Source organism: Andrographis paniculata, unplaced genomic scaffold (assembly GCF_009805555.1).
Source record: "Andrographis paniculata isolate CXL003 unplaced genomic scaffold, ASM980555v1 Contig59END, whole genome shotgun sequence".
In the NCBI taxonomy this organism is placed as follows: Eukaryota; Viridiplantae; Streptophyta; class Magnoliopsida; order Lamiales; family Acanthaceae; genus Andrographis; species Andrographis paniculata.
The window spans coordinates 2,949,316-2,963,268 of record NW_026137594.1 but is presented as its reverse complement, the minus strand read 5'-3'; the positions used below and the strand labels follow the sequence as shown (position 1 = coordinate 2,963,268).

At 38.6% G+C, this 13,953-nt stretch overlaps 4 protein-coding genes across 4 annotated transcripts; 1 reads left to right on the top strand and 3 right to left on the bottom strand.

Annotated features, from left to right (window-relative positions):
* Positions 1–131: 131 nt before the first annotated feature.
* On the top strand, positions 132–2,279 carry LOC127257953 (pentatricopeptide repeat-containing protein At1g20230-like). Its single transcript, XM_051284550.1, has one exon. It carries the CDS (start codon positions 139–141, stop codon positions 2,200–2,202), a length of 2,064 nt encoding a protein of 687 aa, XP_051140507.1. The 5' UTR covers positions 132–138; the 3' UTR covers positions 2,203–2,279.
* LOC127257954 (oxygen-evolving enhancer protein 1, chloroplastic-like) lies at positions 2,215–3,748 on the bottom strand. Its single transcript, XM_051284551.1, has 2 exons — positions 3,428–3,748; positions 2,215–3,079 (listed from the first exon to the last, which is right to left on the bottom strand). Exons 1-2 carry the CDS (start codon positions 3,656–3,658, stop codon positions 2,324–2,326), a joined length of 987 nt encoding a protein of 328 aa, XP_051140508.1. The 5' UTR covers positions 3,659–3,748; the 3' UTR covers positions 2,215–2,323.
* A 3,123-nt stretch (positions 3,749–6,871) lies between these two features.
* On the bottom strand, positions 6,872–8,457 carry LOC127258410 (cold-regulated 413 plasma membrane protein 2). The gene is made up of 4 exons (XM_051285243.1): positions 8,147–8,457; positions 7,569–7,676; positions 7,409–7,479; positions 6,872–7,287 (listed from the first exon to the last, which is right to left on the bottom strand). Exons 1-4 carry the CDS (start codon positions 8,320–8,322, stop codon positions 7,034–7,036), a joined length of 609 nt encoding a protein of 202 aa, XP_051141200.1. The 5' UTR covers positions 8,323–8,457; the 3' UTR covers positions 6,872–7,033.
* Positions 8,458–11,202: 2,745 nt separating this feature from the next.
* On the bottom strand, positions 11,203–13,578 carry LOC127257845 (BTB/POZ domain-containing protein At5g66560-like). The gene is made up of 4 exons (XM_051284339.1): positions 13,430–13,578; positions 13,247–13,316; positions 11,872–13,143; positions 11,203–11,798 (listed from the first exon to the last, which is right to left on the bottom strand). The coding sequence occupies exons 1-4, from the start codon at positions 13,468–13,470 to the stop codon at positions 11,349–11,351; spliced, it is 1,833 nt and encodes a 610-aa protein (XP_051140296.1). The 5' UTR covers positions 13,471–13,578; the 3' UTR covers positions 11,203–11,348.
* Between the last annotated feature and the right edge of the window lie 375 nt (positions 13,579–13,953).

Sequence of the window (13,953 nt, the reverse complement as noted above, 5' to 3'; positions counted from 1 at the left end):
TCTTTTCATTTATGACTATTTATAATATTTTATTTATCTTCTTGAGCTCTGTCATATCTCCGTCCTACATTATCTTCATTATCTTAAGAATACGATATCCTAATTCTATCCGTAAGATCTTTGCCGAGCAATCATCAGATGATTTCGCGGCTGCCAAGAAATCTTCCTCCTCATCTGAACGTCACGTTAATAAAAAAGTATTTGAATTCGGGAGATTTAGGCCGCGCCCGCCAACTGTTCGACGAAATGTCTGAACCAGATGTCCATTCATGGACTCTCCTGATTTCTGCCTACACCAAGAATGGCCGAAGCAGAGACGCCATAAGACTCTACACCGACGCGAAGAACAGCGGGAAGATAATTCCAGACAAATTGGCAGTCTTAGCAGCTGCCAAGGCGTGTTCATCTTCAGGTGATTTGTTGAAGGCAAAAGAAGTCCATTGTGATGCTTTGAAGTACAATTATGCCTCGGATTTGCTCTTGGGGAATGCCTTGATCGATATGTATGGCAAGTGCAAGAACGTCGAGGGCGCCGAGAGAGTTTTCGATGGATTGTCGACGAAGGACGTGATCACGTGGACGTCTCTGTGTTCTTGCTACGCTACCTGCGGCCTCCCGGGAGAGGCTCTTCGGGTTTTTCGTGAAATGGGGATCGCCGGAATTAGGCCTACCGGAACGACATTGTCTACGGTGCTTCCCGCGTGCGCGGATTTGAAGCGATTAAATTTCGGGCGGGAGATTCATGGCTTTGCTATTAGGAATGGGATGGGAGAAAATGTGTTTGTGAATAGTGCTCTTGTCGCCGTGTATTCGAATTGCTCGGACATTGCTCGCGCAGAGTTGGTCTTTCGCAACATCCCACAACGCGACGTCATTTCGTGGAATGTGATCATCTCGGCATACTTTACGAGTGGGCAGGGCGAGAAGGCGCTTCGAACGTTTCAAGAGATGAGGAACTATGGAGTCAAGCTGGATGTCGTAACATGGAACTCCGTTATTTCGGGATGCGCCGAGAATGGAAAACCGGAGGAAGCTCTGGAGTTACTCAGCCGGATGCAGCAGCTACATATCAGACCGAATCGGATAACGGTGACGAGCGTATTGTCCATCTGTACTCTTCTCGAAGGTTGGAAAGGCGGGAAGGAGATCCACGCGTATTCGATTAGGCATTGTTTCGAGAACGATTTGGCGACGAGTACCGCTCTCGTTATGATTTACGCGAAGAGCGGCGACTTACATCTGTCGAGCAGACTCTTCGCTACGATGCGAGCGAAGGATACGGTAGCGTGGAACACTATCATCATCGCAAACTCGATCCACGGGAGAGGAGAGGAAGCGTTGTCGCTCTTCAACGAAATGATCGAGTCAGGCGCGACGCCGAACTCTGTTACATTTACCGGCGTCTTGTCGGGTTGTAGCCACTCGCAGATGGTGGACGAGGGGCTTGCGGTATTCCATTCGATGCGCGAGATCCATAACGTCGAACCTGATGCCGAGCACTATTCCTGCGTCGTTGATGTTCTCAGCCGCGGAGGTCGACTAGCAGATGCGTACAGTTTCATCCAGGCGATGCCGTTCGAGCCAAGTGCAGCTGCGTGGGGAGCCTTGCTCGGAGCGTGCCGGGTATACAAGAATGTCGATCTCGGCAAAGTCGCCGCGAACCGACTTTTTGAGATCGAACCGGACAACCCAGGGAACTACGTTTTGCTCTTCAACATCCTCGTCGGCGCGAAGCGCTGGGTCGAAGCCTCTGAGGCGCGGAAGCTGATGAGGGATCGGGGAATTCGGAAAGTTCCCGGGTGCAGTTGGGTTAGCGTGAAGAACAGATTGCATACGTTCGTTGTCGGCGATGGAAGAAACGATGAGAACGTCGAGATATACGAGTTCTTGGACGAGATTTGCGGCAAGATGAAGTTGGCGGGTTTCTACCCCGACACCGACGTCGTTCTACAAGACTTAGCCGACGAAGAAAAGGAGTACAGCTTGTGCAACCACAGCGAGAAGCTCGCTGTCGCTTTCGGGATACTCAACACGAGAGGCGAAACGACGATTAAGGTGTTCAAGAACCTGAGGATATGCCGCGATTGCCACAACACAATCAAGTTCATCTCGGGATCGGTCGGGGCGGGAATCGTCGTAAGGGATTCGACGAGGTTTCATCATTTTGCAAATGGGAGATGTTCCTGCGGCGATTTCTGGTGAAACCTTTCGACATCGAGTTTCACACAGAGACATGTATTGAAGAACAACGCTGATACAATTACAGAAAAAAACTCGAACGAGTAGAATCTAATCCGCGGCAGCAGAGCCGGCGAGGATTCTACTAGTCGAGCTGGGCGTACCAGATCCCCTGGATCTTCACTTCCTTCGGAGCCTTCGATCCCAGATCGGTGTCGGACGGCTGAGTGCTCTCGAACACTCCGATCACCTCGCCAGTCTCGGGCTTGCTCTTCGTGACGCTCAAGGTGATCTTCCCCGACGAAGACGCGACGTTCTTGATGTTCTCCTTCTCGAGCTCCTCCTCGTCTCCCCGTCCTCCGGCAGGCAATGCGACAGCATTGTCGTAGCCAGTCGATCCGCCCCTACCCTTGGGGTCGAGGAACGAAGAGCCTCTGTACGACGGGACGAGGAATTCTCCACCGAAGTTATCGGGCTTCCCCGACGCCACGAGCTGCTTGATCGAGAATAGGAAGGGGACACGTTCGCCACCGGGAAGCTGCACGGTGACTGCTGCGTAGTCGATTCCGTCTTTTTCTTCGAACTTGATGCTCCCGTCCGAGGAGACCTCGAAGGGCCCCTCGATCTCGTCGAGGGTGTAGGTTAAACGAGTCATGAGCTTAGTCTTCTGGAATTCCGGGGGCGCGTTCTTGTTTACGCCCTCGGCTTTGACGGTGAATGACGTCGGCTCTAAGCATAACTTCTTGGCATAGTATTTGCCGGATTTGAAGGCAAAGTTGTCGACGCCGCCGTCGATGGTTGGGCACTGATTAGCAGTCCCGGTTCCTTTCACTTCCATGTAAGTCTTGCTCTGGATTTCATCGTAGGTTAGACGTTTCGGCACTCCTTCTGCATTCGCTCCCTGTAACACAAAAAGATCATATTTTTATTTTCAATCTACAAAGATTTTTTTCCACCAAATCTGATGAGAAATCTTCAATACATCTCTGTCATAAAATCAAAATCAGATTATCTTTAAAACCATTATTCGTTCAAAACATGATCCATATTCAAATCACAGTACATCAAATACCTTCTTCCAATTGCAAAATATCACATCAAAAACACCAATTTTAATCATATTCCCAAAACTCTCCAAATCTAAACAACTTCCAAAACTATTATCTAATTACAGGCAGGCAGGCAGGCAGGCAACGAACAAAATATAGAAAAAGCATAATGGAAAGAACATGAAGGGAAGGGATCTTACGGCTGCAATAAGGGCAGAAGTGGCGAGAGCAAATCCAGCAATCTTGGCAGCATCAGTGCATTTCTGGGTCAAGTCCTTGAGGGAGCACGAGAGCCTGGAGCTGGTGGGATCGAACCCGAAGGACTTGGTCACGCTTGGGGACGATCGGAGATGCTGCTGTTGGATTCTTGCCTTGGCTGGCTGCATCAGGGTGGCAGTGGCAGTGGCAGCAGCTGCCTGTATGCTCGCCATTTTCTTTTCTTTTCTATTCTTTTCAGGTACTACTACTGATCTGCTTCAATTCTACCTGGTTTCTTTCTTTCCTGATAGATAGGTTAGATTATAGATAGATAGAAAGATAGTTGTAGTAAGGATAAGAGATAGAAGTATGGATAAGGGCTTCTTTCATTGGTTGGTCTCCAGAGAACACTGCCTGTGTTACTGGTCGCTTTGCTTGCCACGTCACACTCTTGAAAGATTTTTGTTGTTTCATGGGGTTACATTAGTGTTTTTCTTTAACTATTTATTTTTTAAAAAATAATCTAAAAAACATCATATTTCATACACAAATATTTATCAATTTATTTAAGATACCTTGTAAAATATAACTAAATAATTAATTACTCACATTTTATTTTATTTTATTTTAAATATCTTATTTACTAGGGTGTGTTTGTTTGGGGGATTTAATTAACTTTCTACTATTCATCCAATTTTTTTTCCCAAAAAACATCAAATCAAACACCTATTTTTCATTTTTTATATTATACTAAAAATCAATTTTATATTCAAAACATCACATCAACACCTATTTATATCACATCATGCAACTATTCAAATTCAAAATTTTAACTATTCAAATCCCAACTCAAAATCCAAACCCCCCGGATAAACACACCCTAAAAGTATGCTTGGTTGTACAAATTATTGTATTCGACTTCAAAAGATGATGAAAGGAGCTTTAAAGGGTATAAAGAAAGGTAAAAAAGTATATGACCTAAGAAACAAAGTCATCTTATAAAAGGGTGATCAGTGGTGGTCAAGTCACAAATTCAACACTCTTTTCATATTGCCTGCCACAATGTATCTTACCTTCCATGCAGTAATATTTTAGTTTATTAAAAATAAGTTTAAATATACCAAATAAGAAATACTACCAACTAATTGATTTCATAATTTTCTTTTAAAAATAATTATGGTTAATACGAGCTTTTTAATATTATATATAAATTTAATAAAAAAGACTGATTTTTTATTTTAAAAAAAAGAATAAAAATATATCTAATAAAACTATGATATGTGTAATTACTTACTATGGTATATAATGAACAAAGCACAGCTAGCATCACTGCCATTAAGAAAGAAGCACAAGCGATAATGGTAAACAAACAAGCTTTACCACATTTGAAAAAGGCATGCAAATATGCAATTTCAATCGATCCTATTTTTATCTTTTATTTTTTGATGATATGGAATCGGACTCTTACGCACAGGGCAAATCTCAGCCGAGTGTAATAGCTTACAAACTTCGCCAATAACATAAATTTATAGTAATAAGCAAGTGCTATGTGATGGACAAAACCAAAAAGGTTTGAGGTTTCGAATCCATGATCTCGGTTACAAATTCACCCACACACCATTGAATCACATCTTATGGGGCTAAATAAATTCTTATCTGCATGATCAGCAAGAAAGGCTCAAATCTCTCCGATTCTTTATAAAAATATATTCTTTACTCAAACAAAGAATAGATCTAACTACCATATAAACACAAAATAAAATCACAAAAACAAATACAAATACAAATGAAAAAAATGCTCATATTATTCAATTGCATAATCAATTATCAGAATATATAAAATATGGTTGAGAATTAAAAAATCTTTATTGGGGAGGGGGGAGAGTTTTTATTGGCTTAGCAGTATGGTTTATTTTATTGGAAAGAAAGAACGAAATGGAAGTGGCTCAAAAGTGCTTGAAGAACATCATGGTTGTCCCTCAAATGAATGATTTTCTATTCGAGAGACTCCTCAATCTAAGTGAGAGAGAGGTTTGAGTTTCTCATCATTGCCACATTTTCATTCTCTTTGTTTATATCAAATTAAAATATGAACATGACAATATAATATTATAAATCCAGTATGAAATTGGGGCTTTTGCATAAAGAAATAATAGAATATGGAACCTGAGATGATGATCTAAGGAGTATGAAACAAGCAAAAGCCTATCATTGAGTGCATTCCCGCCGATAATAGGCTTTGACAAAACATGAGTTGAACACAAACATACAGCAACAGAACATCCAATTTTAACAATTACAAAAGCATTGAAACACTTATTGCCACTGTCAGTGAGCAAATTGTTCATAATTACGTTCATATGATTCAAAATAATGGAATCTGGAATTTGAGTAATTTGAATAATTACGTTCATGTGATTCACGATTGTTTTATGGAAACTGAATTCGTCAGACTTAAAATAATACCGAACCTTAGCGAATTATCAATCGAAGAATTTGAGATCTGAAAAATCCAGTAAATTAACGGAAGCTCGACCAAAAAATGAGTCATTAATTTAACAATAATGCAGAGGAATCTGACCTATGCAAAACAAAGATCAAAAGAAAAACCAGAGAGAGAGAAAGGTGAGATGAAGTTCCTTCACGCCAAACGCTTGAATTTAACAAAACTCCGTTCACAATTCGTCCAAGACCATGAAGCACAACATACTCCTCCTAGTTTCGAGAATTGCTTCCGGAAAACCTTATAAATTGAATAAAAATATCCCAGACACGAACTCAGAGAGGAGAAAAACACTACGCACCTGGGTTCCCAAACAACAGAGACGAAGCGTTCAAATGATTTCAGACGCAACTGGCAGTGATCCATCAACAGTACTTATTATCCTCTGCAAATAAATAGCAGCAGCGTCACGTAGTCAACACCGAATTTCTAGGGTTACCAAATTGGGGCTTTTGGGCCCAACCGAATCCTTCTCAAGTATGTAACCCAAAAGGCCCAATTACAAAACTACTTTACTCGTTTACAGGATAAAGAAAAATAATTCAGGAAATAAAGAATCCATTCTTTATCACGATAAAATAGAAATTCAGTTGAAAAATATAATAAAAATGCAATAATATGAATAAATTTGATTTATAGAAGATGCACTGTATTTCATAAGAATGGAAAAAAAATAGAAGATCAATATAGGATAAGACGAATTAGAAATGATTTCAATTCAATGAGAATCTCCTCAAGAATAATGTTGATGTATTAAATTGGTTATTGATATCATTAGTTTTTTAAGTTTTAGTTAGAACAATAATTTAAATATAATTTTTTATCATAAAAAGATTTTTTTTTTTTTTCAAATTAAAATTATACATTCTAAATGCAAATAAAAACCATTTCATTTATTGTGTCATAAGGGATGATCTAGTCAACTCAGTTCAAATCTCCGACACGTTCAGATTTTATATGCCATGATAAAACCCGACATAACAATCTCAATCGAAAATTTTGAATTCAGGACCTTTTAATACTTATATATCGTACTAAAGAATCAAGCTCTAGCTCAAAAGTTAATCGACTAAATTAACTATAGCTCGATAAAACTCAAGTCGTATCAAAAGGCACGAGTGAGCAAAGCCCAGATAGGGAACACCAGCAAGAGTATAATCCCGAGTGAGTTCGAGATGCCATTGCTTTGAGTGAAGGAGTTCCGGAATCCACCGGATGCTCGAATGTGTTCTTGCAACAAATAACAACCGATGACGAGACATAATGCTACACCGATCCAATGGTCTCTCAAAGTATGAGCAAAAAAACCAGGGGAAACCACCAGCAAAAGAATCAATGATCCCGGCATTTCCAGCCAGTCTGCAATCCAAGAAACATGGCAAAGAATCGCGGGTTAGACCGAATTATGAATGTAATGAAATCCATGATGTTATAGCTATAGTGTGATGTAAACTAAGCCCGAAAAATCGACATTATGCACCTGGAAAATGCCGGGGGAAGAAAAGCCTTAGCACTACTGCAACAAATGCAATCCACTTTCCTACTTCTCCCCTACACTATGATATTAAGAGTTCAACAAAAACGTCGAATGTTATTTCAAGAAACCAAATGAGGTAGAGAATCCAGATGGGGAATTTTACCTGAGAAAGCGAAACAAAAACGAAGGTAAGCTGAAGAAAATGTATGGAACGAGTAGGGAAGTCAGCATGTTTGTTCTCCAGTTTGTTCGATCCAAGATCAGTAAGTAGCTGACATTCGAGACGAGTAATTGGTCAGTAACTTGATAATTCTGTGGCTTATCAAAGTTATGCATTGATGAACAAGATGCAAAAGCATAAACATAGGATCATTATCAAGAACTTTTGCAAAAAATTCTGCCATTGTATTTGTTATCAGCACACTTGAAATTAATAAGATGCAAATCATGCATTTGGTTGTTCATCACAATATATATACACATAAACCAGTTGGAATTTTCATTTATACAAACGATTGAAGTTTAATCACACTTTAGTTCTTCCTAAAAGGTGTTTTCAAAATCAAATTGCTGCATAAATTCTCACATTTAGCAAACTGTACCAAATGCATATAGCTTTTTTTTTCTCAACAAACAAAATTTTACAAAATCAAACTTCTCAGCAATTCAGTTTTCGCCACAACGAAAGTTAGAAACTCAATCGCAAAAATACTGCTCTGTGAAGGAGGAGTAGAGACTCACATGGCGGCGAATGAGGCGAGCCATTTGAAGAAAGACGTTGCGAAGCCATGGCGTCCCAATCTGGCTGCGTGGGCGATGAGCTTCTTCGCGGCAATTTTCAACTCGTCGAAGTCTGAATCGAGCAAGGCTGCGGCTTCCCGCTCGGATCTCATCGCCAAATAATCGATCCTCCCCATTCTCTTCGTCTATTCTTTTCGTCCTCCTCTGCAATAACAACTACTAGTAATTTGCGTATGATTTTGGACGCAATGAATTTATACCCGACAGTCGTGAAAGAGAAAGGGAACACTTGTTCGTTGGTTCGGCCATGGGGAGGCGCGAATAGCGCGGCGGTTCTGCGGATCGAAGCCGTTAAATGTTCTCTTTAGAACGTGAAGGGAATGTCAACAATTTAAAATTGGGTTCTGAAATTAGAATTGGGTCAGGGTTCGGGTTTGGGGATCGGGTTAGGGTTAGGGTTAGGGATGGCATCAGCTTAAACGGGTTACAAAACCTTTTATCTGAACCTGACCCATTTAATTAAATGGGTTGATATTTGCAACTTTAACATGACATTTTATTAATCGGATCAACCTGAATATAACTCATATAATCCGTTTAAATTTAAAATCTTTAAATTTTAATTTAAAATTATAATTTATACTAATAAAAATTTTTAATGCATAATATATATACATATTAAAGTAAAAAATTATTTATTCATATCATAAAACCGATATTCAAGAATTGAATTAACAAACACTACAATACATAACACAATCATTTATTTTTTATTGTTTACTTTTATAAAATTGGCCATAAATATTGAATTGTATTGATAAAATTTAAAAAATATATTTAAATTTAAAATAATATTAATTAAACAGGTTAGACGGGTTATTTTAAGTCGAAAATATAGACCTTAACTTGACCCATTTAATTAAATGGGTTAAATAACCCAACTATTTCAAGTCAAGTTTGAATCGAATTATCAGGTCGGGTTAATTTTTGCCAGCCTTGTAGCTCGAACCCGGAGATTGCGGCCATGGAAGAAACAGGAAAAGAATTGATCTAGCGAGAAGGAAGATAAAACTAATAAAAATAAAATAAAATAAAATAGCTTTGCATGCTACCTGTTCTTGTGGGTTTAGTTCGAATATTTATTTAATTAATATTTGATCTATAATATAATAAATATAAAATTAAAATAATTTATATTACGTGTTAAAGTAATAAAAATTATAATATAGAAAATAAATTATATAATATGCTATTATCTTGTAAATTATTTTATATAATAAAAATAAATATTATACATTTAATTTATAATTAAAATAGAAATTTTGAATATATATAAAAATTACCCACCCACACTAGTTGTTTTCCATAATATTGTGGAGACTGGACCGGAGGAATGCCATAAATAGGGGTCAATGGTGCGAGTTCGAGATAAGTTTTGCAGGTTCCGAGATCTGTCCCGTTAGAAAATGTTAGGATCCAAGACCCGTTCGCCCCACTTGAGAATCTGGAGGATTCGGGGTCAACATGACAAATTCATTTTTTTTAAAAAGAATAATATATATATATTTAAATAATTTAATATTTTAAAAAAAAATATGCGTCAAAATACAAAAAAAATTATAATTCAAAAATAAGAACAATCAAATATTAACACGCTCAGCAATAGTCCCGATTATAATGAAAATTGTAGGAAAAACAAATACGAAAACAAAAATCTGATTTAAAATTAAATTATTTTATGTTTAAATTTTTTAAATAAATAAATAATATAATTTATATTGTATAAAAATATAAATTAATTATAATAATTATTAAAATATCCGAGTCCGGAGATGGACAAACTTTTAGTAAAACTCGTAACCCACCATAAATCAAATTTTTTAGATCCGAACTCACCCCATTAAAACCGGATCTGGAGCGAATCAGGGACTAACCCATCCCATTTGACATCCGTGGGCGTAAAGGTGGACATAACGGCTACATCGACGTGGTTAGTCACTTAGGGCTCTTGAGAAGGAGTTGTTCAATAGATTGAAATGAGAAATGTTATGATTGAGTGTTTTTAATATTGTGGTTATGTAATTAGGTTCAATTGTAATTTCTGTATTTGCAAATTAACTTTTTTATATAAATTTATTATGAGTTTAGCGTCGAAAAATTGTCATATGGGAGCCCAAGTCATTTTTGGTAAGTGACAATGTCACATATCAATACCTTCATTTCAACTTACATGCGAGTCACGTGCAAATTTTTGATACTGAATAATAAAAATAACATAGCAATATGTTCATTTCAACTTACATGCGAGTCCCGTGCTAATTTCAGGTATTGAATCTATAAAAATAACACGATATTTTTTATAATTGAAGTTAAATTCAAAAATGAAAACTAATGTTTAAAAATCATCATTGAACCCACTTATGGAATAAAAAATTACAATTTATTTTTATTTTTTATTTTATAGAAAGAATGATACACTATTTTACTATTTTTCTAGGTGTGTTTGTTTTATATTTTAAATTTAAAACTCCACTATTTAGTTCAAATAATTAAAAATATAATAATTATTTTTTTTATATAAAATATCATTTAAACCAGTATTTAAATAAAAAAAAATTAATTTCAAATCAAAATAAAATACATTATATATTCCAAAAATATTTAATTTCACTATTTATGTTATAATTTACTTTCGTAAAATTATTTTATTCAAAAAATAAAATATATATGTAATAAAAATACAATATAAAAATATTTGCAAATTGGTACCCCTAATAATATTTTCATCCAATTAAGTTATTTTCATACAAATTTAAACATCCAATTCATCCATCACCTGACCTAAGTGCGTGTACGGTCTCATCATTTTTACAGTAGTCTTTTTACAAACATTATACTCCCCAAAATTCAATTTATCCCCGTTCATCTTTTTTTTCATTAAAACAAAAAATTCCGCGTCACAAAAATTACACTCTTCGTTGTCAACTATTTACATTGCAAAATTTGAGGTGATATTATTTAAATTGATTGTATCCAATACTTTCAAGTTTCACCCATTCAATTTTGTAATTTTATATTATGACTTTTCATAAATGTAATTACACTAATTAACCATTCAATGAATTTTTTTCCATCTTCACTTTCAATATGAATCAGAATGAACTACCTCAAGTTCACACGTTTTCAATTAATTTTGAGTATGTTAATTTCCTTTCTTACCCCTTGAATTGGGGGCCGGCTCCAGTGAATCGCACACATGGGACCCAATTTTGCACCCAATGCTGGCCCACCAACCCGCCTTCGCCACGTGTCCTTGTGGGTCCATCTTCCGTATCGCCGTCTTCATATAGTCGCACTCCTTCTCCAGCTCGTGCACACGTGTCCTCATGCTTTCCATATCCTCTAGCAGACCCTCGTTTACTCTCCACGCGCCGTCGCCCTCTGCTTCTCCCGCATCCGCCGGCGCCGCCGTGAGGGATCCGGCAATTGCGCGGCGGAGCTGAACCTGCTCGAAATACAGCACCTGGACCAATGCCCTTACCGGCAGCCGATCGTTCTGCGCGGCGTGAGTGCACGCCGCCAGCGTGAGTTTCCGGCTATTCAAAACGCCGCAGATCTTCTCCCTCTCCGCCGCCGGAATCCATGGATGCGCCTGCACAGAAATTCATAAATTGAAATTGTATTCTCGATGCATCTGTTCTAATCAAACGGATGATTTCTTCAACCTTAAGATAAAAATCGACCGCTCGATAAAGTCCATCGTCGAAGAGCCTGGCGTCCTCCGGCAAGGCGACGGCGAGATCGTAAAATTTTTCCGGCTTCAGATTAGAGTCGGAAGCAATTTCCGCCAAGTAACCGTCGATCAATTTTCCGACGACCGTTAAGGCTGCAGATCCGGCGGCGGGGTTCTCATCTCCACCTTCAATTTCACCTGCAGATCGCTCCTCCATCCCTCGGAGAAAGTATCTCAACATTCTCTCCACACAGTTCACGTCATACAATGTTTCGTTCAAATTCAAATAGCTCGGAATCAGCAGATCGTCTAAAGCCGCCTGCTCCAACTGCGATCCAATTTTCAGCTCCAAAGTTAATCTGCAAGACGCCGGCGCATTCAAAATATACGCCGTCCGTAACAATCCGAACAGGAAACTCGTCGCGTGTGCCGGCGATCTAAAGGATTTTCCCTTCGGAAGATTCGCGACGATCGTCTGAAGGAGCTCTCTCTGTTCTTCCTCCGACAGCACGGCGGCGATAGGCTTTCGGAATGAGCGCGATGTTCCAGGTATAAATTTCTTACCGTAATGTATCAAGCAGCTCTCGATGATTTCACCGCTTGGATCCGATCCTTTCATCGCGAAAATCAAACGCTTGAAAAAAGGTAAACTCAGAGACGTGAGTTCATCCAACCATGGATCTACCGCCGCAGTACTGGTTTTAAATCTCCTTCTATGGTTAGCTTCAGAGCCGTCGCTCACCGGCCAGCCAAATAGCGACGGATCTGAGGCGGCGAAGTTGCCGGCAACCGCCTCGATGCATCTCTGTACAATCTCCAGATCCTCCGCCATTGGTAATAGTGCTTTACAAGAGGACAGAGTTTCAATTGAATGTTTGATGCTTTTGAGAACTGATCGTGAGATAAACCTCTCCGTTGCGGAAATGAGGTTATCTTCGGAATACTCTTCGGTCATTTTCAAATACTCGCCGGCGCATCGAAGTGCGGCGACATTAGAGGCGGTGAGCTTGATGCTGACACCGTAACAAAATTTGGCGGCGGTCTCGAACGATTCGGATCCGCCGGGAAAATCCGGAAGCACAATGCGACACTGTTCTTCGTCCCCTTGCTCTACGTCGTCGTCTTCTTCCTCTCTGATTTCTTCCTCCTCTTCGCCGTCGTCAATCTGCTGGCTCGACAGGTTTAAATCGGTTCTTATCCTCGCGCTCCTCTCCTTCTCCGTTATCATCTCGTGAATCTTCGTACTTCTTGAAATCAAAGGTAACTGAAGAACTCAACACAGCACCACAACACAATGTGACAGAGAATCCGAATACTCGACGGTTACAGGATATTGGAACGGAAATGACGAAAATCCATCAACTGACCTTGTGTAGATGGAAAGTCACGTCCTCGACTTCAATCGCAACGTCGCTCGTCATTCCGATGGTGCAGAACCTGCAACAAAATTGACACACAATAGATAACAGGCGTATATAATGCTGCAGGAGCAAATCAGATCCAATATATATAGTTTATTGAACATTCAACTCCCTTCCTCCTTCACTCACCATGCTCGCGCTTTGGAAGTGCGTTTCTTCTGTGCAGCCATCTTTTCTGGATCAGGTCACAATCTTCCTTCAATTAATTCTGCAGAGAACAAAGAAGAAAGCCAAAATAAGAAAACCGCCATTGATAGTTTCTTCTATTTTGCTCTACTTCAGCCTCACAAAAGGGCAATTGGCAAAGGCCCTTTTTGTCAAGTTAATTTTCGGATCTCTCGCCTTTCATACAGTGCTCAAATAGTTGGTTGTGTTTCCGTTATTATTATAATAAAAAATATATTTTTTATTTTAAAAATATTATACTCGTTCTGCAATAAGAGTGACATTTGCTTTTTTCACGTAAATTTTTGAATATTAGTATTATATTAAATTTTAGTAAAAAAAGACAAAAATACTTATATTAGTATAATGTAATATAAAAGTAATAACATTTGTTTAATATATTGTAAGTTGAAAGGATATTTATTATGTGAAGTAGGTAGTACAATTACTAAGAAAATAGTAATTTTATTTTGGGACGGACGAAAATG

Excerpts from the sequence above, each read along its gene's own strand:
- LOC127257953 (XM_051284550.1), top strand. The coding sequence starts at position 139 with ATGATTTCGCGGCTGCCAAGAAATCTTCCTCCTCATCTGAACGTCACG.
- LOC127258410 (XM_051285243.1), bottom strand. The coding sequence starts at position 8,322 with ATGGGGAGGATCGATTATTTGGCGATGAGATCCGAGCGGGAAGCCGCA. Across the intron at positions 7,677-8,146 it reads CTCGCCTCATTCGCCGCCAT|CTACTTACTGATCTTGGATC; the intron begins GTGAGTCTCTAC and ends CTCGAATGTCAG. Across the intron at positions 7,288-7,408 it reads CTTCCCCCGGCATTTTCCAG|ACTGGCTGGAAATGCCGGGA; the intron begins GTGCATAATGTC and ends CTTGGATTGCAG.
- LOC127257954 (XM_051284551.1), bottom strand. The coding sequence starts at position 3,658 with ATGGCGAGCATACAGGCAGCTGCTGCCACTGCCACTGCCACCCTGATG. Across the intron at positions 3,080-3,427 it reads CTTCTGCCCTTATTGCAGCC|GGAGCGAATGCAGAAGGAGT; the intron begins GTAAGATCCCTT and ends TTTGTGTTACAG.
- LOC127257845 (XM_051284339.1), bottom strand. The coding sequence starts at position 13,470 with ATGGCTGCACAGAAGAAACGCACTTCCAAAGCGCGAGCATG. Across the intron at positions 13,317-13,429 it reads ACTTCCAAAGCGCGAGCATG|GTTCTGCACCATCGGAATGA; the intron begins GTGAGTGAAGGA and ends ATTTTGTTGCAG. Across the intron at positions 13,144-13,246 it reads TGACTTTCCATCTACACAAG|TTACCTTTGATTTCAAGAAG; the intron begins GTCAGTTGATGG and ends TGAGTTCTTCAG.